The 26,368-nt window shown below is 37.2% G+C and overlaps 1 protein-coding gene and 1 long non-coding RNA gene across 2 annotated transcripts in view; one reads left to right on the top strand and one right to left on the bottom strand.

Annotated features, from left to right (window-relative positions):
• The window catches only part of CNGB3 (cyclic nucleotide gated channel subunit beta 3), a 150,847-nt gene that overhangs the window by 6,873 nt on the left and 117,606 nt on the right, over positions 1-26,368 (bottom strand). Inside the window, 2 exon segments of the mRNA XM_007176107.2 lie at positions 13,864-13,982; positions 23,373-23,456. Of these exon segments, the coding sequence (XP_007176169.2) occupies positions 13,864-13,982; positions 23,373-23,456 (203 nt within the window).
• On the top strand, positions 519-20,778 carry LOC130705531 (uncharacterized). Its single transcript, XR_009005808.1, has 2 exons — positions 519-635; positions 19,221-20,778. It is a non-coding gene; the product is annotated as an uncharacterized LOC130705531 (long non-coding RNA).

The raw sequence follows: 26,368 nt of genomic DNA, 5'->3' as shown, positions 1-26,368 counted from the left end.
TCTCCCCAAGACAATCTCTGCCTTCACCTTTTTTGTTAAGTAAGAGAAATAAATTTTACTCTGTCATCTATCTATCTATCTATCTATCTATCATCTATCTATCTATCTATCTACCTATGTTCCTGCCTATCTATGTATGAAATGGATGTTAATATTTGAAGGACAATGATTGGATGAGCCTATTTCATTCACATTCCTGTTGCCTTGGGCATAGGGCAATCCAGTAGTTAGGAAAGGCTGGATGGCACTGGGGAGCTTAATTTGGACCTGAAACTGTCTCTGTGTGTGTCAGACTATGAGAGCAGAACGGAAATAACATATTTAAATGTCAAGTTATTTTGAGATTTCTCAAGCTTTAATTAAACTTGCCTACAGGTTACACATTTGGAGTGCCTGATGAGTTTTTGAACGGAAGAAATAGTCTGTCTGCCAGATGGATTTTGCCCAAACTCTCTCAGCAATGTTTAAAATAGCATGTTTTTTTTCCCCCTCCTGTCCACAAAATGCTTCTCCAGCATTCCACCAATGGAAAGTTTCACTCATTAAATAGCTTAGTAAGAAGATCCCTAAATATTCCCAAGCCCACATAGTTTCTGAAAGAGCACGTGCTGGAGGACAAACAGCCGAGGTTAATGGTAAGTGTCCCCAGGTCAAAAATACTGAACAGAGCAATGGCCCAGGAAACAAGGGAATGGATTCTAATTCTAGGTCCACTTTTGTTTGCTGTGACCTTAAAAAAGAACTTAAGGACCTTGTAGATTTTTACTCCTATCATGTATTTATTAAGTGCCTATCATGTATTCAGCAGGTAAAGTAGTGCAAAAAGAAAAATAGTAAAGCATGGTATGGTTTGTGGAAAGAGTACAGATTTTGGAACAAGATAACTCTACCATTTTTAAAATTTATTTATTTATTTATTTATAATGTTTAATTTAAAAGAATTTAAATTGAACTATAGTTGAAATCTACCATTTATTAAGTGTATTTCTGAGCAAGATACTTAGTCTCTCTTTTGGGTTAACAAGACCACTTTTTAGTACCTTCTGTACTATAGGTATCTGATTATCTTTAGGGAGAGATAGGTGTTTATAGACTCCTGACATTCAATTATGAAGGTGTAATTAGGTAAAACTCCTGGCTGAGGAGTTTTAAGCCCTAATTTGGGGTATGTAACTGTAACAAGTAACAGTAAGTATAATAAATTTTATTACACAGGGTTCTCCAGAGAAACAGAAAAAATAGGACATATACAGATATATATAAAAGGAGATTTATTATGGGAATTGGCTAACGTGGTTGTGGTGGTTATGGAGTCTGAGAAGTCCCACAGTCTGCCATCTACAAGCTGGAGACCCAGGAATCTGGTGCTGTAATTCAGTCTGGGTCCAAAGGCCTGAGAAGGGGAGAAAGAGGAGCCTCTGGTGTAAGTCCAGGTCTGGGTCTGAAAGTCCAGAACCAGGAGCCCTGATGTCTGATGTCTGAGGGCAGGAGAAGATAGATGTGCCAGCTCAAGCTGAGAGAGCGAATTTGCCCTTTCTTCACATTTTTGTTCTATTCAGACCCTCAGTGGATTGGGTGATCCCTACTGCATTGGTGAGGGTGATCTTCCTTACTCAACCTACTGATTCAAATGTTAATCTCTGCCCAAAACACCCTTACAAACACACACCATAAATAATGTTTTATCAGCTATCTTGGCATCCCTCAACCAAGTCGACACAGAAAATTAACCATCATAGTACTAGTGTGCCAAAAGTGGATAAGTGAATGAAATCAGTGGTGTGAATGTCAGAGGGAGAAGGTATATTTAGTGTGAGATGACCTGTATATGCAAAACTCTGTAAATGTCAGGTATAAATAGCAATATGAAGATTATATATGTAACACATATATACATATAATACATTATACATGTATAATATATATACTATACACATATGTATACTATATATTTATATAATATGCACATATATACATACAGTACATACATATACATATAATATGTACATGTGCACATATACATATAAACAATGTATATATACATATAAACAAATGTATATGTATTTACATATACATATACATTTCTGTGTGTATATATCAGAAAGAGCTAGAATATTCAGATAGACCCTAGTCAGTCATCCATTTCCAGCTTTTTTCCAGGGCTGCCACATACAGCATCATAAATTGTGCACTGCATACACAGACTAAAATGTGACTGGAACACAATGTGCACAGCCCTTTTTCACAGAGCTAGTTTATCCAGAAAGCACTCACAAGGATAAGTAGAATACAAAAGAGCATAAGTTGAAAGGAAGAGCAGAAGAAAAACAAGAATGGAAACATAAAATGGGGTTCACACAAAAATGCAAACTTTGTTACAAGAGGGCTTCGAATTTGGCTTTAAGTCTCTTATATCATAAAAATCAATGGATTCTTAGTTTTAAGACAGAAATATCTGCTGAAGGGCTTTAGTAGAGAGGCCACTATGTAAATTGGTGGACAACATGTTCATATTCTATTATAGATGCAAAACTAAGTTTGCCAGCACTGTTTGTGATGTGGTCCTCAGTAAAGGCTGTGTGTCACTCCAAAGTCCAGTTCTGTAGGAGCAATGCTGTGGGTGGGAAGGTCAGTCAGTACATTGCATATCAGATACTCATCTGTCTCTTTGTTTTCAGTGGTATCTAGGATATCTAGAGAAAAATAATCCTCTTAAACATTACCTTTCTCAGCTGAACTTTTGATAAATAGTTTTTTTCTATGAGTTTGAGATTTTACAGACCATTTTACTTTGGAGGCCAATCATGAAGAAGCATATAAGGAATTCACTGTATAAATTGAAAAGAAAAGGAAAAAAAGAAATTAGTGATAAATTAGAAGTGTGTAGAAATAACATACTCCACAATGACCTAGATACGATGCCAAGTTCTGGGGCTATAAAGATGATTAACATCTGTCCTCAAGCCAAAAGGGAACCCTCCTACACTGTTGGTGGGAATGTAAATTAGTACAGCCACTGTGGAAAACAGTATGGAGTTTCCTTGAAAAAACTAAATATAGAGTTACCATATGATCCAGTAATGCTACTCCTGGGCATATATCTGTGAAAGAAAAAAGCTCTAATTTGAAAAGATACATTCACCCTAGTGTTCATAGTGGCACTATTTACAGTAGCAAAGACATGGAAGCAACCTCAGTGTCCATCATCAGATGAATGGATAAAGAAGATGATATAGATATAGATACAGATATAGATATATAAAATGAAATACTACTCAGCCATAAAAAAGAATGAAATAATGCCATTTGCAGCAACATGGATGGACCTAGAGATTATCATTTTAAATGAAGTTAAGTCAGACAAAGACAAATATTATATCACTTATATGTAGAATCTAAAAATTAGTACAAATAAACTTATTTGCAAAACAGAAACAGACTTACAGACATAGAACACAAACTTATGGTTACCAAAGGAGAAGGGGGAGAGATAAATTGGGAGTATGAGATTAACAGATGCATACTATCATATATAAAATAAACAAAAGGATTTACTATATAGCATAGGGAACTATATTCAATATCTTGTAGTAAATTATAATGGAAAAGGATTGAAAAAAGAATATAGATATACACATATATATGTATAACTGAATCACTTTGCTGTATACCTGAAACTAACACAATATTTGTAAATCGATTATATTTCAATAAAAAAAAAATCTGCCCTCAAACTGTTTGTAATCTAGGAGTGGGATAAGTGTGGGCAAGGGTTGTCTAGTCGACTAACAAATATTGATAATAACATTAGTAATAGTAGTATTACTAGCTAATATTTTTAAGTGCTTTCTATGAGCCAGGTATTTTTCTAAGTTCTTTGTTGTATCAATACATATAATGCTTTTCAATCCTATGAGGTAATTATGTATTATTATTACTCTGTTTTAACTGATGAAGAAATGAAACCTCAGTTGAGGACCTCACCCGGAGTCATGCAGCTCATTGTTGTGGAGTTGGATGCAAACCTAGACCGACTTCTTAAACAGATAAACACAATTCAGAATGATTAATGCTTTGATAACTGTAAAAAATGAGAATGTTTCCTAAAATGAAGAAGTTTCTTGTCTAAAAGCATACTCTCATATGTAGAATTGTTTCCTATAATAGAAATAAAACTAACTCTGAATACTATCTATGGAAAGAAGATCAATCACATCCAATGCTGAGTGAGAGACTACAACTTCATATATCTGTTATCATTAAGCAAATTTCCAACTGGATTATATTTGGAGTGTAGGAGGTTAGGTCACCTGTGTAGACTTTTATGAGATATTCTTTTACTCTTTTCAATGTTATTGGAAAACACTTTGTTCCTTGAAAATTTTTACCACTTCACTAAATATAAATCCTGACAAAACTTTTGTGGGTGAGCAAATATCAGAGGATGTTCTAGTGTCACCTCTGCCCAGACTGCTCGCTCTTTGCAGATACTTTGATATTCATAAAACTACTGCAAGGCAACACATGTTAACCTAGATTTTTGAGAAAAATCTCTATGTATGGATTTTTATCAGAGTTAAAGAGTTCAGATTTTACAGATACAAAACATGTAGTCCTCTTTCCCCCAGGAAGTCTTGATTTCAGAGTTGAATTGGCCTTAGAAGTGGATAATCAGGACTTCCCTGATGGCACAGTGGCTAAGAATCCACCTGCCAGTGCAGGGGACACGGGTTTGAGCCCTGGTGCGGGAAGATTCCACACGCCACGAAGCAACTGAGCCCGTGTGCCACAACTACTGAGCCCGCATAACAACAGAAGCCACCGCAATGAGAAGCCTGTGCACCGCAACCAAGAGTAGCCCCCCGCTCGCCGCATCTAGAGAAAGCCCACATGCAGCAATGAAGACCCAATGCAGCCAAAAATAAATAAGTGTATTAAAAAGAAAAAAAAAAGAAGTGGATGATCGATGAAGAATCTAGGTAAAAATTCTAAAGAAGGAGAGGAAAAAAAGAATAACATGCACAGTTTATTCCATGCCCTCTTTATTTATATCAAGTACCCAGGAGGATATATGATACTCGGGCTAGAAAATACTGTATCAAACAAACTAATATTCTAGCTTAACTCTGTGTTTTTTGGGGGTCAAAATAGCTAACAATGTCATATATTAATGAAACTGTTGAGGTAGGTTCTTACCTACACTTACTGACATGGAAATTGAGGTCCAAAATCTAGTGAAGTGACTTATTCCAGAACAAATACTTATGAGTTTTATTGCAGAAATTCAAATCCAAGACCAGAACTGACTTCAAGTCATGGAGTCTTTTCTTTACACCCTAAACTCTAATGCTGCTAATGAAGCCATTGTTATTGTTCTAATGATACAGATTTGCCCATGGATATTAGAAAAATCAGGGAGGGAGCCAGTTGGGCTGGTCGTGATAAGATCTACCAATGTCTGACAATCAGATTCTTTACTCCCTCTCTGCTATTCCAAATGGTGGTAAAGAGCCTTGATTTTCATAGAATTAGAGTCATCAGATGAAGTCAGTTTAGGAGGAGTCCTGAGAATATTTGAATACATGTTTAAACAATGGTACTGATAATGTAGTTGTTCACAGGAATATTGTGAAACTTAGATGAGGTTTGCTTTTTGCTCTAAGCAAAAAATGCTACACAAACAAAGAGACTGTAGATTAAAGAAGGTAGTGAAAATATAAACACATTTTAACACAGGTAGTATTCACAGGATTGAGCCAGAAGAAAATGGAAATGAAAAGTTTTCTCCCTCAATATTTATCAATCTTCTTACCCCTGCTCATACTTCCAATGTATCTACTATTTCTATCTTTTAGGAAAGGCAGGGTAGTGGGTGAAGGAATAACAGAGTTATTCTGATGAAGAATAAGAATATGGAATTAAAATAGTCCAAAAAACTAAAAGTCTACCTTGGTACTCTCATTTTGAAAACTGAGTGCTCAGGAAAAATAGGCAAACATTGTTTGGAGGGAACAAAGAGGTTTAAAATTATTTTTCAAAATATTTGGCGTTTTCACAATGGTATAGAGAAAATATTTGTTAAATATGCAGAATGGGTGATTTGACCAATATAGCTGGTGAAAAGTCAGAACTTAAATACTTTAAATAAAAGCCAGACTATCTAAAACATATGATATATCACTGCCTAAATTCTGCTCAATAACTTGTTATGTACGATGAAAAAAGGATATTGTACAAAGAAAGAAACGCAGAAAATAAATGATCACATTTATGAAAATAAATAGGCCCAGAGGAAATTAATTCATTTATCAAATATTTATTGAGGACCTATTATTTTCTAGGCACTATTTAGAGAAATGCAAATTAAAACAACTATTAAAGTGCAAAACCAACTGAGAATAATGAGGTAATATCACTGATACTAGAGAAAAATAGCTATACATTGCATGTTGTATCTTAAATTGGTTCAATTTTTCTAGAAAATCATCTGCCCATATATTCCAAGAGTTATAGAAATGTTTCTACCTTTTTACCTAGTTATTTCATTTTGGGGAATAAACTTCAAAGAAATAAAAGAAAAGCAAAATGATTTTACAAAGATAAACGTAGCAGTCCTATTCTTAATAATAAAAACTGACAAAAAGGGTACAAGGCTGGATATGCATATTCATGACAAAAATGAACATGTATTAGTACATTTGCAAAGATAGAAAGATAATTACGTTAACTTATTTATTCAATGACTATTTATTAGGCACTTATGTGGGCCAGGCACTGCCCTAAGGGCTGGGGATCAAGTGCAGATCGGGTGTGGCATCTGCTAGGGACTGTGTCTGTATACAAAATGGAAAAATACAACCTCTCTGGGCAAATGCAGTCCTATAGGTGCAAAGCTTGGCCAGAAAAATGCCCCCTTTTGCAAAGTAAAAGGCACCTGTGCATGAGGGGGAGTGTAACAGCAGGGCTCATGCTCAGGAGTGCAGTGCAGGCTGCATTCCAGTTCTCCCAGGCCCTGCCTGGACATCCTGATGCAGAGCACGACTGGCACAGCATACATAGTAGTCCTGGTGCTTACGATTTAGTGAGGAAGGAAGAAAGACACTGAAGAAATAAATGCACCAGCAAGTGCATGATTACAAAGGTACGTGTTCCGAAAGATAGGAATGTAGTCCAACTAGAGAATATAGCAAGGAGACCTGGGTGGTCCCTATAATGGAGAAAAAGAAGTCCTGAAAGTAGCTGAGATTAGGTTAAAGGGGTGGGAAACCTATATAGGCAGAGGTAGAAACTCCCCATGGCTGCTATGGAAAACAGTATGGAGATTCATCAAAAAATTAGAACCACCATATGATCCAGCTACTCCACTTCTGTATGTTCATCCAAAGAATATAATAACTGATTTTAAAAGATATATGCACTGCTATGTTCATTGCAGCTTTATTTACAATAGCCAAGACATGGAAACAACCTAAGTATGCATCAATGAATGAATGGATAAAGAAGATGTGGTGTATATACACAATGCAATACTACTCAGCCATAAAAAGATGAAATCCTGCCATTTGCGACAACGTGGATGGACCTTGAGGGTTTTATGCTAAGTGAAATAAGTCAGAGAGAGAAAGACAAATACTGCATGTTTTCACTCATCGGTGGAATATAAAAAACAAAAACAAAACAAAATAAATGAACAAACCAAACCAAACCAAAACAGAAACATAGATACCGAGAACAGAGTAGTAGTTACCAGAAGGGAAGAAGAGTTGAGGGAAGGCAAAATGGGTAAATGGGGTCAACTATACGGTGACAGATGGAAGCTAAACTTTTGGTGGTGAGCACACTGCAGTATATGCAGAAGTCAAAATGTATACATGATACATATAATGTTATAAACCAATATTACCTGAATAAAAAAGTTTTTTAGTTCCAAAATTAGGAAAAAATAAACCAACTCTCCATGGCTGGATGGCATGTGGCACATTCAAGGAACTGAAGTCTGGATTAAAGAGAGCAAGGGTAGTGGGGTACACCCTGCAGTAGAGAGGTAGGCAGGGGCTAGACTCTGCAGGATCTTGTAGGTCAGGCAAGGACTTTTAGATAAAAAAGAACATGTGAAAGCACTGAGTGGTTTTAAGCAGGAGGGCAATGACATGATCATACCTGTTTGTGAAGGATCCCTCTGGCTGCTAGTGGGGCCTGGATTACAGAGGGTGTGGTGGTTGGAGTGGGAGACTTGGAGCAGCCCTGAAGTTGTCCAGTGAGAGAGGGAGGTGGTGTGGATGGAAGTGGGGTCAGTGGAGAAGGCAAGGTGCAAACAATTGGAGACACACTTTGAAGTCTTAGAGGTGGACTGGCCATGTAGTGTGAACTGAAGGAGTGTCAAGCAGACCTTTTTTTTTTCCCCAGTAAATTTCAAAAGTTAACAATGTAAAAAGTTTAGTATTATATTAGTTTCCTGAAGCTGCTGTAACAAATTACTGTAAAACCAGTGACTACCAACAACAGAAACTTATTCTCTCACAGTTTTGGAGGCCAGAAGTCAAAAATCAAGTTGTTGGCAGGGCTGTGCTCCCTCCAGGGACTCTAGGAGAGAATCCTTTCTTGCCTCTTCCAGCTTCTGGTGGCTCCAGGAGTTCCTTGGCTGTGGCTGCATAACTCCAATTTCTGCCTCAGTCTTCACACGGCCTTCCCTTCTTCTCCCTGTGTTTGTGTGTCTTCTCCTCTTCTGTCTCATGTGAGGACACCTGTCATTGGATTTAGGGCCCATCCAAGAAAATCAAGAATGAACTCACCTTAAGATCCTTAGCTTAATTATATCTGCAAAGACTCTTTTTTTTTTTTCTTTTTTTTCTAAATAAGGTCACATTCACAGGTTCCAGGGGTTAGGGCATGGATATATCTTTGTGGGGGCCAACATTCAACCCACTACAGGCATTATGTGACTACTCCTTTACATACCCCCTTCTACAGGCTATCAGGACTGACCTTTGTGCACACATATTGTCTGCACACATTATTTTCTCCACATGTCATTTGAGAAGCACTGAAAGGTCTGCCTTCTGTTCTCAAATAACCTCAAGCAGTTGCTAAATCTGAAGGATTGGTCCTTGTGAAGGCTTTGTACAACATAACATCCTGCATGCTCCATCATTGAATGCAATCCATACATTTTATCACCTGGTATTGGAATCTTTTTGTTTCCTTGTCTTTTATTTGTAAGGCCCTTGAGCGAAGTGATGGTTTCTTGCTCACCATTCTTGTTCACCATGCCAGGCATGGCCTTCTTTGAGGCATTTCACATTATACTGTAAGGGGTCATGAATATAATTTTCTGTTTTTTTTTTTCTATCAAATCACAATTAACTGCTTAATTAATCAGAAATTTCTGAATAGCACCTGCAAATTATTTTGAATGGAGGCAGAATATCAATGAAAATCAACACATTGTACAGTTTTTATATAGCTGCTGGTGACATAAAGATGGAAAGTTTTAGTTCGTACATTTTAATAGCTTAGTCTGTTGAGGAGATCCATTTGAATGAATTGATTATAAATTAGTGGTAATTCCTGTAGTAAAATCACGAATGAAATACTATGAAAGCATAGAACAAGGAGCAACTAGTTGTTTGGGGGGTGGTTAGAGATGGCTTCAGAGAGGTGACATCTGAATTGAAGTCTTGAAAGGTGAATAGGTATTTTCCAGGGGGAGAACATTCCAAAGGGAGATGAAACCAGTAGGGATTTCTATAGAAATCATAATAGCATTAGCAAGGGTAAAAATTCAGATGCATTTCAGGAAAAGTGAGATTTTAACAGATGCAGAAGGAGGATAGGAAGTGGTTAAATACATTCGGTGAATAAGACTTGGCAATAATTGTAATTGTAAAAACAAACAGTGGAGTCAGTACTACTACAAGGCTATCCCCCGGCAGACCCTGAGTCTCTCTATTAAAAATGGGGTGTCTGAACTCCTCAGATGTTAATTGGAAATGTGGTCTGGGTTTTCTCCATGACAAGCTGTAAATCTATATTTTAGTCAGGGCTTTGCTCTTTTGGATTAGTATATAATGTCCTTGAAAGCCCTCAGTTCTTTTCTTTCTCATTTTTTCCTAAGAAAAAAGAACCTTCGTTAAAAAGCTACATGAGTGCTGGATTTAGCTCATTTTAACAAAGGTCACAGGTTTTTTGACTAGTAAACACAATTACTAGATCTTTCCAGTATCTAGATGTTTGGCAGGCATGCCTCCATTGCTGGAATAAATAACTAGAGCTCCAGGGGCGTATGACAGCTGTGGGCCTGTGAAGCCTGGGGGTATCGTATTTCTCTTCAACCACAGCCAAGAAGAGAATCAAGGCAAAAATCTCCCTTTTGCTTGAATCAGCCAGATTATGAGCGAATTTAGAGCTTGTCTGGTCTACTGGTTTCAATTTGGCCTTAGAAACCCAATGGGTAATAGGAGATTTATTTGAGAAGCTGCTGTCAAGAATTTAAGATTCCTTTCAATTGCAACTCAGCAGCACCTGGATTGTATTCTTAGAGTATTTTCTACTGTGATGATAATATCAGCAATGAACATATTTGTATTTATAAAGCTTTGTTCTTCAGGGAGTACTCAACCCTTGGGAGAGGTCAGCTAATTTCTGCAACGTTTGAGATTAGACTGTTGCTTGTTTTATGACCTTGAAGATTACAGTGATTATTAAGTACCAAAATATTAAATCACTTTTGCAAGTACTCCTAGTAAGGAAGCGATAGAAAATAGGCAAAGAACACACAGATCTGGACATTCTGAGAAGTGTTTCCACCACTGCCCCAGAGCAAGACCCTCATAGGAGTGCCCACCCAGTTTTAAGCAAGGAGGAAAAATAAAAAAGAGAAGGCACATTATCAACAGAGAATTAACATGATTCAAGATTCTAAGGAAACCCTAATTATGCTAATATAAAGTCATCTGAAATTACTCATATCTCTGGAACTCTGAAGATAACTTCTTTTTCTGGAAGGTTGCCTATCTCCACTTCATTTAGTTGTTTTTCTGGGGTTTTTTCTTGTTCCTTCATCTGGTTCTGGTATATAGCCCTCTGCCTTTTCATCTTGTCTATCTTTCTGTAAATGTGGTTTTTGTTCCACAGGCTGCAGGATTGTAGTTTTTCTTGCTTCTGCTGTCTGCCCTCTGGTGGTTGAGGCTATCTAAGAGGCTTGATGGGAGGCTCTGGTGGTGGGTAGAGCTGACTGTTGCTGTGGTGGTCAGAGCTCCGTAAAACTTTAATCCATTTAACTGTTGATGGGTGGAGCTGGGTTCCCTCCCTGTTGGTTGTTTTGCCTGAGGCAACCCAACACTGGAGCCTACCTGGGCTCTTCGGTGGGGCTAATGGCAGACTCTGGGAGGGCTCACGCCAAGGAGTACTTCCCAGAACCTCCGCTGCCAGTGTCCTTGTCCCCACGGTGAAACAGAGCCACCCCCCGCCTCTGCAGGAGACCATCCAACACTAGCAGGTAGGTCTGGTTCAATCTCCCCCAGGGTCACTGCTCCTTCCCCCGTGTCCCGATGCGCACACTATTTCGTGTGCACCCTCCAAGAGTGGGGTCTCTGTTTCCCCCAGTCCTGTCGAAGTCCTGCAATCAATTCCCACTAGGCTTCAGAGTCTGATTCTCTATGAATTCCTCCTCCCATTGCCAGACCCCCAGGTTGGGAAGCCTGACGTGGGGCTCAGAACCTTCACTCCAGTGGGTGGACTTCTGTGGTATAAGTGCTCGCCAGTCTGTGAGTCACCCACCCAGCAGTTATGGGATTTGATTTTACTCTGATTGCACCCCTCCTACCGTCTCACTGTGGCTTCTCCTCTGTCCTTGGACGTGGGGTATCCTCCTTGGTGAAGTCCAGTGTCTTCCTGTCGATGATTGTCCAGCAGCCAGTTGTGATTCTGGTGCTCTCGCAAGAGGGATTGAGAGCACGTCCTTCTACTCTGCCATCTTGGTTAATCCTCTCCAAGATAACTTCTTAGCAGCTATGAAATCAGAGGTTGGATGAACCACCTTTCTTCTGTGGTGTGATGGAAAGATCACTAGGCCCTGATCCATGAAACTCATGTTTGAATATTGTCCCTTTCACTTGCTAGCTATGTTATCCTGGGCCAGATAATTGACACCTTGGAATTGCAATTTTTCCAATCATGAAATGGATATGTTAATAACTGCCTGACAGTGCACTCTTGTCTTTACCCTAAGAGCCAGCATCCTAGTTCAAGACTCCATCATCTTTCACTTGAACCACTGCAACTGACTTCTAATTGATCTCTATTTCATTCTCGTTTCTTTACTGCCTCTTTCCCACATAGCTGTTAGAGTGGTCTTCTAACATCATAATTCAAATTGTATCATTCTTTTGCCTAAAATCCTCCATTGGTATCCATTGGTATTTAGAATAAAATACAAGTTCCTTACCATGGCCTAAAAGGCCTGTACAATCTTGTCTTTGCTCACCTCTTTGGCCTCATCTCCCCACAGTGCCCCTTATTCCCTGAGCTCCAGCCACACTGACCTCTGTGATGTTCAGTCAGATACGCTTGCTCTACCTCTAGGCCTCTGCCCTTGCTATTACATCATATGGGAGGCTCTTCCCCCATGTCTGGATGGCTGCTCCATTTACTCTCTCAAGTCTCAGTTGGAATATTATCTGTCCAGAGAGGTATCTCTGACCATTATATGTAAAGTAGCATCCCCAGTCTCTAACAATTTTTACTTCTATAGCAGTTATTACAATGTGAATTTATCTTGTCTAGTTTATTTTTTGTTAGCTTTCTCCCACAAGACTGTAAGCTCTTGTTTACTGTTTTCACAGTACATTCCCAGAGTTTAGAGCAATACCTGACTGTCTAGCATGTACTAGGCACTCAAAATAAGTGTTTATTGGATGAATACATGAATATGTTTAAATACAATAATACATATGGAATGTTTAGCCCACAGAATGCTTAAATTTGCTGTCCATAGTGTTAGACCTCTGCATCCATGGCTTGTGCATTCACATATGGGTTGTGCAATCTGATTTATTGAGTCCTGGTGTGTGGAACCCTCAGATGAGGGACCCACAGACTCAGATGGCTGATTCTACTATGCCATTTTATACACAGGACTTGAACATTGGTGGATTTTGGTATCTGTGGGGGTCCTGGAACTAATATCCTCATAGATACTAAGCAGCAACTATTCTTACTCTTGGGGACTTACTTGTAGGATAAACTTCTCCTGACCAATAGGAAATAATAATAACAATAGTTCATATTTATTGAACTCTTAATAGATGCTGGACATTGTTCTAAGTGCTTTTCATGAATTAATTCACTTACCAACCCTCTAAGATATTCACTATTGCTCTTCTAATTATTAAGATGAAGGACAGAGGGGTCAAGTAACAAAGGAGCAAAGATTGTAAGTGGTGGTACTGGGGTTTGGACTCAGGCAATTTGGTCCCACAGTGATAATCATTATCACTCACCTACTCAAAACTATTGTCTTAGCCTGGCATTCAAGTTCTCCAAAAATCTGACGACTAACTCTCCCAATCTCTTCTTTCATCATTCATCCATTCATTTATTCACACATTCATTATTCAACATATATTGAGCATCTACTTTATGCTAGGTACTGACCTAAGTCCTGAGCCTAAAGGGCTGAATGAGCTAGGTCTTTTGGGGAAGGGAAAGGATAAATAGAAATGTGAAAATCCTTATTTTATCAATGCTGTCAGCACAATCAAACCATTGGTGAATTTGAGCGGGAACTTTACTTATTTTATGACCCAAGACTTTTCTTTTATAACAAATGACAGACTTCAATATTACAAGGTGTCTTTTAGATACCTGATTTCTCCAAACACTGCCCCAGCTTTCAGAGTAACCAGAACTTGAGCACCATCAGCTCCCCCAAGAACTTGGACTTCTCCTTGCTTAATGACATACATTTCCTTGCCGATTGCTCCCTATATGCCAAATATAAAGAGCAAATGGTAGTCACTTTATTCTTGACAATTATGCCCCAAATTAAAAGATATAAACTCTTCTAGAGGAGTAAATGTAAATGAAGGAAGCAAGGAATATAAGTGTAATAATAATTATCTTAAGACCTGAGGTAGTTATGGACATCAGTTTGACATAACATGTGAAAGGAAATTACAAGGCAAGTGATACCCTCTAGAACCTGAGCACTGTGTGCCATCACTGGACAGGCAAAGATACTTCAGTCAGCACATTGTTTTAAGAATGGGATTGGAGAGAGGAAATAACAGATTGTAAGCATATTCACCTTAGCTTTGGTGACCACTGCTATGCTTTGAAAAAGTTGCTTAGTTTATCCAAAAAACATGGGTTACAGTCATCTAAAGGTGAACTCTACTGCCTATAGCATTGAGGTCTGATTTTAGTAATTGGGGCATATGAGACCCTTAAGCTATTATTCTTTTTCCATATTGAGAAGAAAGTGTTAATGCAGCAGGTATTTTATCTATCTATCTATCTATCTATCTATCTATATCTATCTATCTATCTATCTATCTATCTATCTATCTATCTATCTATCTTTATTGGAGTATAATTGCTTTACAATGTTGTGTTAGTTTCTGTTGTACAACAAAGTGAATTAGCTATAAGTATACATATATCCCCATATCCCTTCCCTCTTGAGACTCCCTCTCATCCTTCCTATCCCACCCCTCTAGGTCCTCACAAAGCATGGAGCTGATCTCCCTGTGCTATGCAGCAGCTTCTCACTAGCCATCCATTTTATATTTGGTAGTGTATACATGTCAATGCTACTCCCTCACTTTGTCCCAGCTTCCCCTACCCACCCCGTGCTCTCAAGTCCATTCTCTACATCTGTGTCTTTATCCCTGCTCTGCCACTAGGTTCATCAGTACCATTTTTTTAGATTCCATAAAAGTGCGTTAGCATACGGTATTTGTTTTTCTCTTTCTGACTTACTTCGCTCTGTATGACAGACTCTAGGTCCATCCACCTCATTACAAATAACTCAATTTCACTCCTTTTTATGGCCGAGTAATATTCCATCATATATATGTGCCACAGCTTCTTTATCCAATCATCTGTTGATGGACATTTAGGTTGCTTCCAGGTCCTGGCAATTGTAAATAGCACTGCAGTGAACATTGTGGTACATGTATATTTTTGAATTACGGTTTCCTCAGGGATATGCCCAGTAGTGGAATTGCTGGGTCATATGGTAGTTCTATTTTTAGTTTTTTAAGGAACCTTCATACTGTTCTCCATAGTGGCTGTTTCAATTTACATTCCCACCAACAGTGCAGGAGTGTTCCCTTTTCTCCACACCCTCTCCAGCATTTATTGTTTGTAGATTTTTTGATGATGGCCATTTTGACGGGTGTGAAGTGATACCTCATTGTAGTTTTGATTTGCATTTCTCGACTAATTAGTGCTGTTGAGCATCTTTTCATGTGTTTTTTGGCAATCTGTATGTCTTCTTTGGAGAAACGTCTATTTAGGTCTTCTGCCCATTTTTGGATTGGGTTGTTTGTTTTTTTGATATTGAACAGCATGAGCTGCTTGTATATTTTGGAGATTAATACTTTGTCAGTTGCTTTGTTTGCAAATATTTTCTCCCATTCTGAGGGTTGTCTTTTCATCTTATTTATGGTTTCCTTTGCTGTGCAAAAGCTTTTAAGTTTCATTAGGTCCTATTTGTTTATTTTTGTTTTTATTTCCCTAACCCTAGGAAGTGGGTCAAAAAGGATCTTGCTGTGATTTATGTAATAGAGTGTTCTACCTATGTTTTCCTAGAAGAGTTTTATAGTGTCTGGCCTTACATTTAGATCTTTAATCCATTTTGAGTTTATTTTTGTGTATGGTGTTAGGAAGTGTTCTAATTTCATTCTTTTACGTGTAGCTGTCCAGTTTTCTCAACTCCACTTGTTGAAGAGGCTGTCTTTTCTCCATTGTATATTCTTCCCTCCTTTGTCAAAGGTAAGGTGACCTTAAGTGCGTGGGTTTACCTATGGGCTCTCTAACCTGTTCCATTGATCTATATTTCTGTTTTTGTGCCAGTACCATACTGTCCTGATTACTGTAGCTTTGTAGTATAGTCTGAAGCCTGATTCCTCCAGCTCCATTTTTTTTTCTCAAATTGCTTTGGCTATTGGGGGTCTTTTGTGTTTCCATACAAATTGTAAAATTTTTTGTACTAGTTCTATGAAAAATGCCATTGGTAATTTGATAGGGGTTGCATTGAATCTGTAGATTGCTTTGGGTAGTATAGTCATTTTCAGAATGTTGAGTCTTCCAATCCAAGAACATGGTATATCTTTCCATCTGTTTGTATCATCTTCGATTTGTTTCATCAGTGTCTTATAGTTTTCTGCATACAGGTCTTTTGCCTCCTTAGGTAGGTTTATTCCTAGGTATTTTATTCTTTTCTTTGCAATGGTAAATGGGAGTGTTTCCTTGATTTCCCTTTCTGATTTTTCATTGTTAGTGTATAGGAATGCAAGAGATTTCTGTGCATTAATTTTGTATCCTGCTACTTTACCAAATTCATTGATGAGCTCTAATAGTTTTCTGGTAGCATCTTTAGGATTCTCTATGTAGAGTATCATGTCATCTGCAAACAGTGACAGTTTTACTTCTTCTTTTCCAATTTGGATTCCTTTTATTTCTTTTTCTTCTCTGATTGCCATGGCTAAAACTTCCAAAACTATGTTGAGTAATAGTGGTGAGAGTGGGCACCCTTGTCTTGTTCCTGATCTTAGAGAAAATGCTTTCAGTTTTTCACCATTGAGGATGATGTTGGCTGTGTGTTTGTCATATATGGCTTTTATTATGTCGAGGTAAGTTCCCTCCATACCCACTTTCTGGAGAGTTTTTTTCATAAATGGGTATTGAATTTTGTCAAAAGCTTTTTCTGCATCTATTGAGATTATCATATGGTTTTTATCCTTCAGTTTGTTAATATGGTGTATTGCACTGATTGATTTGCATATATTGAAGAATCTTTGCATTCCTGAGATAAACCCCACTTGATCATGGTGTATGATCCTTTTAATGTGCTGTTGGATTCTGTTTGCTAGTATTTTGTTGAGGATTTTTGCATCTATGTTCATCAGTGATATTGGCCTGTAATTTTCTTTTTTTGTGACATCTTTGTCTGGTTTTGGAATCAGGGTGATGCCTCATAGAATGAGTTTGGGAGTGTTCCTCCCTTCAGCAGGTTGTTTTATTCAGTTCTTGTTTATCTCTGGGGACTCTGGAGCCAAGGCAATGACACTTGTTCAGTGCCTTGAGAACTAAGCTCCTGGAATGTTCACATAGACACTGGTTAATGATGTTATTCTGTATGCCTCAGGTAGTGTGGCAGGATGTACCAGGCTGTCAACACTGTTTAATGTAAATACAAAGATTTATGGTGTGTGCTTGGTATCTAGTTTGGAGTCTGAACAATGACTGGTCATGTAGCTGTGTGACCAGCCCCATTTAAAAACTCTGGACTCCAAGACTTAGATGAGCTTTCCTAGGCAGAGATATTTTGCCCTTGTCTCTATGGTCCACAGTAGGAGATAAAAATGCATCCATGTGAGCCTCTCAGAAGTAGGATCTAGGAAATCTACACCTGATTTCTCTAGTCTTTGCCTATGCATATCTTTTTCATGCTGTTCCTGCACTGTATACTTTGCCTTAATAAATCTTTTTTTTTTTTTTTAGATATATTTTTTAAATAAATAAATACGCTAAGCACAGAAATTATAGAATACATAACGCCTTCTTGGATTATGAGTTTTGTTTTTTTTTTTGTTTTCTGTTTTTAAAGTACTCTTTTCATATCAGAACATTTAAAACCCCACATTTGTTTATTTATTTATTTTTGGCTGTGTTGGGTCTTCGTTTCTGTGCGAGGGCTTTCTCTAGTTGCGGCGAGCGGGGGCCACTCTTCATCGCGGTGCGCGGGCCTCTCACTATCGCGGCCTCTCTTGTTGCGGAGCACAGGCTCCAGACGCACAGGCTCAGTAGTTGTGGCTCACAGACCTAGTTGCTCCATGGCATGTGGGATCTTCCCAGACCAGGGCTCGAACCTGCGTCCCCTGCATTAGCAGGCAGACTCTCAACCACTGCACCACCAGGGAAGCCCCTTGCCTTAATAAATCTTAAGTGATAAATATAACTTTATGTTGAGTCATGCAAATCACCAAACTAGTGGGTGGTTTTGGGACCCTTGGAACACAACTCACTCCAGTATCCAAAAAACATAAATACATTTTACAAGAGATCTAAATGGCACTTGGGTGAAGAAAAGCTTTTAAACTTTAAATAAGCCAGTTATCATAATACTAGGCAGACTAGTTCGATAACAGTGCCTATATGTCTTAGTGAGTTGAGTCTTGATCACCCTGAGCTATTAAAAATAGCATAAATACAATAAATTCTTTTATATTTAGTTCAGGAGGGGACTGGATTATTTGAGTTCATAAAACATTCTTGTTAACCATATTTTCAAAGGAGTAGAATACACTAAAATTAATTTAGGATTAAACAATGTTGATTATAGTTTATGCTCTGCAATGGCTGAGACAATGTCTACTTTGTTCCAGTGCTGAACATAAGAATAATGACATAGGCACTCATTTATGAATAATTTATAATTCAGCTATTCCCTGGGAAGTTTTGAAGTTCTTTAATACCAAGGGTTATTTTCCTGAACATTACTTATTGTCGTATTATAATTGTTAGGTTAAGTTTAAAGTTTTCAGACTCTACCTCTTAGTTAACATCTGTGACACTGAAATTCTCATTTTATCTCCCCATGACTTTTATGAAGAAGCTAGAGTAGGTATTATTATTTCCATTTTACATAAAGAAAATAAAGGCACAGATTGGCTTACTGGCTAATATTTGGCTGAGTAACCGTTGCTCCATGATAGTAAATAGACGCAAAAGGAAGCCTAGAATGCACATCTCCTAACTAAGCAACACAAAAAGTATATTTAAATTTTGCATTGTGTATTTATACCTTCTATAAATAGGTATATTTATTCCCAAATGTAGATTTAAGTAGAAATTCCAATACAGATGGATCTAATTATAGTTATTTCCATCTTATCAGTGCTAATAATACATCTTGCATTTGCAAAGTACTTTTAAAATCATAATATCAGATTTTACATGGCTCCTTATTTTAATGCCTGTGTTTGTTTTATCAGAACATGCTACTTTGAGGCTTCCCTGGTGGCGCAGTGTTTAAGAATCGGCCTGTCAATGCAGGGGACACGGGTTCGATCCCTGATCTGGGAAGATCCCACATGCTGCGGAGCAACTAAGCTCGTGAGTCACAACTATTGAGCCTGAGCTCTAGAGCCCGCAAGCCACAACTACTGAGCCCGCACGACAAATTCTGAAGCCCAAGCACCTAAATCCTGTGGTCCGCAACAACAGAGGCCACCGCAATGAGAAACCCGCGCACAGCAAAGAAAAGTAGACCCTGCTTGCTGCAACTAGAGAAAGCCCGTGCACAGAAGCGAAGACCCAACACAGCCAAAAATAAAATAAATAAAATAAATAATTTTTTTAAAAAAAGGAACATGCTACTTTATAGCTGCAAAGTATTTTCATAGATATTAACTCACTTATTTCTTGGAAAAATCCCAGTGAGGTCAAATAGGAAACATATCATTATTCTTATTTAAAAATTGGTAGTAGAGACTTGAAAAGTTAAGTGTCTTGGGCAAACTTTTGAGGCTGGCAGATGATAGCATTAGAACTAGCAACACCTATGTCACCTGACTATATAATATGTACAGATCATATCTAATGAATCCAATATCAAGACTGATCTCTTTAAAACCAACACAATATCTATGAATTATTTTAAAAATGAGAGAAAGTGTCTGAAAATTAGTTTTTCAAGAGATACTCCAAGAAGTAATGATTAGGACAGGGTCATATTCCTTAATTCTTTGCATGAAGTAATTCTCAGGGAACTGGAATGATTTTTCAAAGGCAGTTATTACAACTGACTGTAGGTAGAAGTACATAATGGGTACTTAAATATAGTTCAGCACTTTTAATTATTTTTTAATGATCATTTCAGTAATTTTCCAAGGAGATCTGGCATAATCAACGAACCAAAACTTCCACTATTTCTTGCATATTTCTAGGCTAATTTAAGACTTTCCTGCAAGTTTAATTGGCATTCAAATGAAGTAGACATTCCTTAGAGAGCAAGGGCTGACAGCATGTGCAAAGTAAGATCAAACCAAGCTCTTCTGGTTGGTTTATGTACTAATTTGGAGAAAGTGTAGAAATGCAAGCGCTTCATGTACAATGGGGTAACACTTAGTGAGGGAGCGCTTCAAATTTTCAGGGTTCCTGTGTAGAAGGCTATTTCCAAGGCTGACAGGGGCATTATGATGCTCAGATTAATTCTTACAAATTAATCCTGGGAAAATTCCTAAGTACTCTTTGAAGCAGTCCAAGCTACCCACTTGGTAAGTTTAGGAGCCATCCGGAGGATTGGGTAGGTCAGCAAACTCAGTCCTGAGCCCTGCCATTTCTTCAATTATTTAAACAACTGCTAATGGAACATGTTTTCTTTCCCTTTTTTTTTTTTTTTTCTTCCCTTTTCCTACAATGATTTGGGGAAATGATAAAAAACAAAGCTGAATTTGGCTGTATAAAATCTGGACAAGTAACAACTTTTCATCTCTGTCTATGTCTACTCTTAATTAAATCCCTTCTTAAAAACAGAAACAAAGAAATGTGGCTTGGAGTCTCATGTCTTTTCATTTCTGCTCTTCCCCCTGCTTATTTTTTTCCTTCCTTCATTTGTGTTCACTGATCTGTTTTTATTATTGAGTGATGGATGCGATGTGAGGAAGAAATTAGAAATGAGAACGCTGCATCTACTCTGCATTTCACACTTTGTTAAGCAAATTTTCACTGCTTGTGGGTCCGGATGCTAAAGTTTCTATGAGTTATCTCAATTTTCAGTCCCTGCTGCTATTGGAACAAATTGAAAGGCCATTTTGGTGCATTAAGGCCATGTCATCCTAAATGCATCACTGCCCTAAAGGGGTCCTTAAACTGAGCTGTGGTTTGTATTTCCCATTTTAATGAAAATGATTTTATATCATCAGTATGCCCACATTTAATCTGGACTAATTTGTGTGGGATTCTAGATTCCTAGTTTCATTAATATCACAATCTCTCCTCTATTTTTCCTCTTTTACCTCTGACAGCTTTTCAGTTGCCCTCTGTGATTCTTCTTCATTGACCTCTTCCATAAATACTAGTATTCTTCAAAGTTACAGCCTTGGTCTTCTTTATTTACCTTTTCTTGAGCTTCTTATGATATCAGTTTCCATCATATGCCGGTTTCCAAAGATTTACCTCCAGTTCTGTCCTCTCTCACGGACTAGACTGATTTCCACCTGTGCACTAGGTATCTCTACCTGGATGCCTTAAAGTATCTTCACTCTATTTGACTTTGTCTTTCACCATTATCCTAGTTGATCATTTGCTTCCATTCCTTAAATATGTCAAGTTCTGTCCTGCCTCATGGTCCCAAGTCTTCATCTAAAATAGTGTCCTCTCCAGTTTTGTTTTGTTTTTTAAGCTGGAGAACTATTTCTCTTCAGATTTTCACAAAGATCATGCCTGACAGCTTGACAATCTCCCCCTGTCTGAGTCCCCCAATCTAAAGTAAGTGCCTTTGCCACCACGCCCTCTCCTGGAAAATTGTTTTTGCTGCATAGAACTTAGCACATTTTGGAGTTACACATTAATTTATTTGTTTATTGTTTGTCTCTTCCATCAGGCCAGTGATAACTCAACTTTGGCTCAATTTATAATCATCTGGGAGCTTTAAAAATATTGATATGTGGTCTCCACCCAGACCAGTTAAGTTGCTGGAGATGGAGCCCAGATTTCTAAATTCAGGTGATTCTGATGTACACTGTGAATTGAATACCCCGGCACTAGACTGTAAGCCCTTGACGGACAAGAACCACCTTTTTATGCTCACTGCTGAATATATCTATTACCCAGCACAGTGCCTGGCCCATAGTATTTCAAAATTATTTATTGAGTTTCACTGAATAAATGATACTAAAATTTTCTAGCTTTTGACTTATTGTAGTTCCATACACTCCCTTCGAAGACAAAGTCCCTTCCTTTCTGCCTTGACTCATGTGAATTCTTTCCTCTATCTGGAATGCCTGCTTATTCTTTCTCCTGGTTCATGCTGATTCATTTTTCAAGACTTAGCTTGACCAGCATCTTCTCCAGGAAATCTTGCCAGTACCCCAGTGCAGAAGTGTCCTTACTCTGTGTCCTACCACAGCTTGTGCTTACTTCTACCATCACACTTAGCACATTATTTTGGAATGACATAAGTACTTCTTACCCTCACTCATGTGTGAACTCCCCAGGGTTTTGGATCATCTCTCATTTCTTTGAACTGTTCATCTTTCTCTACTTTTTATTTTGATTATTGCCTTCACTATTGATTTAATATCTCAAGGTGTATCTCAAGGTTCCAAGGTCATCATTCCTTCTCTCCCCCTTTGAGTTAGTAATCAGAGATGTGCAAAATTGTTTATTTTAGAGTTATTTGTAATAGCAAACACTTTGAAATTGATTATGATATATTCATAGACTGGAATATTATGCAGCTTTAAAAAGGATGCTGTAGATTACTTAATAATATGTAGAATGTTCCCATGATATATTGTGACATGACAAAACAAGTTTCAAACATAAGTGAGGTTTGGTGTCAATTTTATAAAACAAGCTCTAACTATCCATCAATCGATATAAAAAGATAGGTTGAAATATATTAATAGTGGTTATTTCTGGGTGGTGGAGTTTTTGTCTTTGTGCGTTTATGTGTTTCCCATTTTAAAAATAATGAACAAGTATTACTTTGTAATAATAAAAAGCACAGTAAAATTTTTAAAAAAATGGCATTGATTATTTACTAACTGGGTGAGCTAAATGGAGGTAACTGGTAGTTTGCTGAAGACATAAAAAGGACACAACCACCTTTCACTTCTGTAACTTTTCCCTCCACCTTAAGTATTTGGAATTAATGGGGTGTGACAATTGATGATTTACATTTACAAAAAGCAACTTTTCAGACCACCCACACTTATATCCTATAAGTAATGAAATCCATATTGTCTTGTTCCATTTTGAACTCTGAGAGCACATTATAGTTTTACAGAATTGTATCTCATGATTATTTCCATACTATGGAATTCACCCTGGACAAATTTTGTTTAAACTGTTCTCTTGACTTGTCTGAACTCCTCAGATGTATTTATTAGTCATGCATTAGAAAAATAGCATGAACTCACCTTTTTGCAGACAAAATCACCAGGTAAATAGACAATGGATTTCAATCTTAGCAACATGTCATAAATCATCTGTGTATCACAACCCTAAAGAAAAAATAATAGAGAAAAATAATTCTTATAGACACAGCTAAAAGGCCAATATTCCAATTGATTTTAAAATGCAATGGAAATAAACAGTAATAGATGTTGTCTGTGTTAACATTAAAATATTAGTTGCCGGTGGATATGGACTTGTCTTGACCCAAAATTTAGAAAAAAAATACCTATGATATGATGGCTAGAATTTAAATCCTGGTCAGATATATTCAGGTTTTAATCCTGTTTCCACTACTTATTGCTATGTTTCTATGTATCTCATGCTCTCATTTTCTTAATCTGTTAAATGGGGGTGAAAATGTTACTAATCTCATAATGGTAAAATTTTACTCATATAAAACTTAACATGATGCTTAGTAAATGATAGGTATTAAAGATTATGGTAATATAAGTGAATGATTATTAATATATTAACACTGACAGATAAAAATCTTTGCTGAATATTTTTCTTTTTAATAACATCTTTCATACTATTATTAGATATTATTATTTAACTTTGCAAGCTTGTATGTTTTTCTTCCCCAACTTAATTGTCATCTTCTTAAAGGCAGCGTAACTGTACATGAGACATACAAAAACAATATCTGTTAAACGAATGACTGTTCATATCCACTTCAATAGAGTAAGAAACACATTTGATTTGTTAGAAAATGTGTCTATATTTGTTTTCTGTCTAAATAATTGTAATTTATCTATATGATAGGTTAAAGAAAAATCTGTAAATGCTTCAAAAATCTCACTTTACATAGCGATTTTGAATCTTCTGCTTTCATCAAATATTTTTATTTTTTCCTCTCAGAGCTGTTAACATGTAGCAGCTTTCCTTTTGTCTGTCCCTTAGGGGAAATTATTATTTTGCAGAGAACTAATCCTAATCAGTAGCAGAGGAAGGAGGCGGAAAAGCAAAGGACCTACCCCCAGTTTGTGGATTGGCTAATCATTCCTTTAGCAATCACAGGTTTCCATAATGATTTTAGTAGCAAACACTTGACCTAGATCCATATGAAATTTAAACCTTGGGGTTGCTTGACTGATAAGGAGAGTTAATGATTTATGATTGAAGTATTTTCAAGTAGCCATGGGTGAGAAGCATTCAGATGAACTTGAAGTTAGAATTTTAAAAATTTATTTGAACAACTATAGCTTTTGGTTCCCTCAGATAGAAAGAAAGGCAAAAGCCAACAGGAATACCTTCTTTATACAGTCCAACAAATATTCATGAAAGCTGCTATGAGCAAGGCTTTGAACAATGCCCTTGGTGCAATCAGAGATGACAGAGAGTAAGTCTAGTTGGGATAAGGTTTTAAGTAAACAGAAAAGCTGTAATTTGTGGTAAAAGTTAATCATATCATAAGATATCCCAGGTAAGTATCCATAAAACTTTTAAGAGGTGGGGCTTTTACTTCCATCTTGGAGTGGGGATGAGAGAGAGGGGAAGCATCAAGAAGGTGTTCGTGTGGGTGACACAATTTGAGTCATTTGAAGATGAGTATGATTTGTATCTGCAAAGATGCACAAAGGTCCTTTTAGGCATAGTGAAATGTACATTTTCTTTCCTTGTCATGTATTTGTTTTGTGCAAAGTATATAATTTTTATTTATATTTATTTTATCCCTACCATGTCTCATAGGTTATCATATTTGCTAAGGCAAATGACAAAGATTAATTTCCTTCAAAAAATTGTTATTTTGTTTTTAGTAAAAATTCTCTAAATATATGGCTCATGTGCCCTACTTCTTTTAATGCTGTCATTGATTCACAGTAATTTCATTTCAGAAACTGGTGTTCTGATCATTCAGAACTCTCTTAGGAAAAAACACAAACTTTGGCTTGATTTTAAGATTCCACCCACTAGGGCTTCCCTGGTGGCGCAGTGGTTGAGAATCCGCCTGCCAATGAAGGGGACACGGGTTCGAGCCCTGGTCTGGGAAGATCCCACGTGCCTCGGAGCAACTGGGCCTGTGAGACACAACTACTGAGCCTGGGAGTCTGGAGCCTGTGCTCCACAACAAGAGGGGCCGTGACGGTGGGAGACCCGCGCACCACGATGAAGAGTGGCCCCCACTCACCGCAACTAGAGAAAGCCCTCGCACAGAAATGAAGACCCAACACAGCCAAAACAAATAATAAATAAATAAATAAAAATTAATTTAAAAAAAATTATTAAAAAAAAAAAAAAAAAAGATTCCACCCACTAAAGAAAGTTAGTGTCCTTGATATTTCAGAGAAAATTCATTAGAAATATATTTGGGAGTTCTTAAGCTTAAACATGTCTAGAATATCATTGCAATGAAGGTAACTCTCAATCATTCATATCCATGGAGAATAATAGCATTATAAATGATCAGAAAGAGAAGATTAAAAAAAAACCCACTTACATTTACTTTCACAAGCACAGTTTGATTTTTTTGGCATTAAATTTTAATTATAATTTGTAGGCCAAAATAAAGTTTTCATTCCTTGAACAATTCCTGCTAGAATGAACTTTAATGAAAATTCCCAACTGTATTAAATTGTATTCATAAGAATTACTAATGATTTTAAATGCTGTTTTCCTATGGCAATAATTCCATAAATGTACAAAGATGTGAGTGGCAGTATTATTTTCAGTACTGAAAAAACTGGAAACAACAAAATGGCAATCTGTGGACAGGTAAAAATATTGAAGATTTGAAGGTTGCAATACCATAAAGTGGTTAAAATCAATAAATCAGTTCTCTCTCTAGATGTGATTGAATTCAACAAATAATGTGGACTGCACAAAAGCAAGCTATAGAATATATTCATTATGACTCCAACTATGAAAAAATCTGTACAAAATAATACTACCTGTCATTGATGTTTATATAGACAAAAAGTAAAATAAAAATGAGGATTGGAAGGATATGCTTAAAATCATC

Source organism: Balaenoptera acutorostrata, chromosome 17 (assembly GCF_949987535.1).
Source record: "Balaenoptera acutorostrata chromosome 17, mBalAcu1.1, whole genome shotgun sequence".
Taxonomy (NCBI): domain Eukaryota; kingdom Metazoa; phylum Chordata; class Mammalia; order Artiodactyla; family Balaenopteridae; genus Balaenoptera; species Balaenoptera acutorostrata.
Note: the sequence above shows the minus strand (reverse complement) of the source record. Positions and strands in the feature narration are given on the sequence as shown.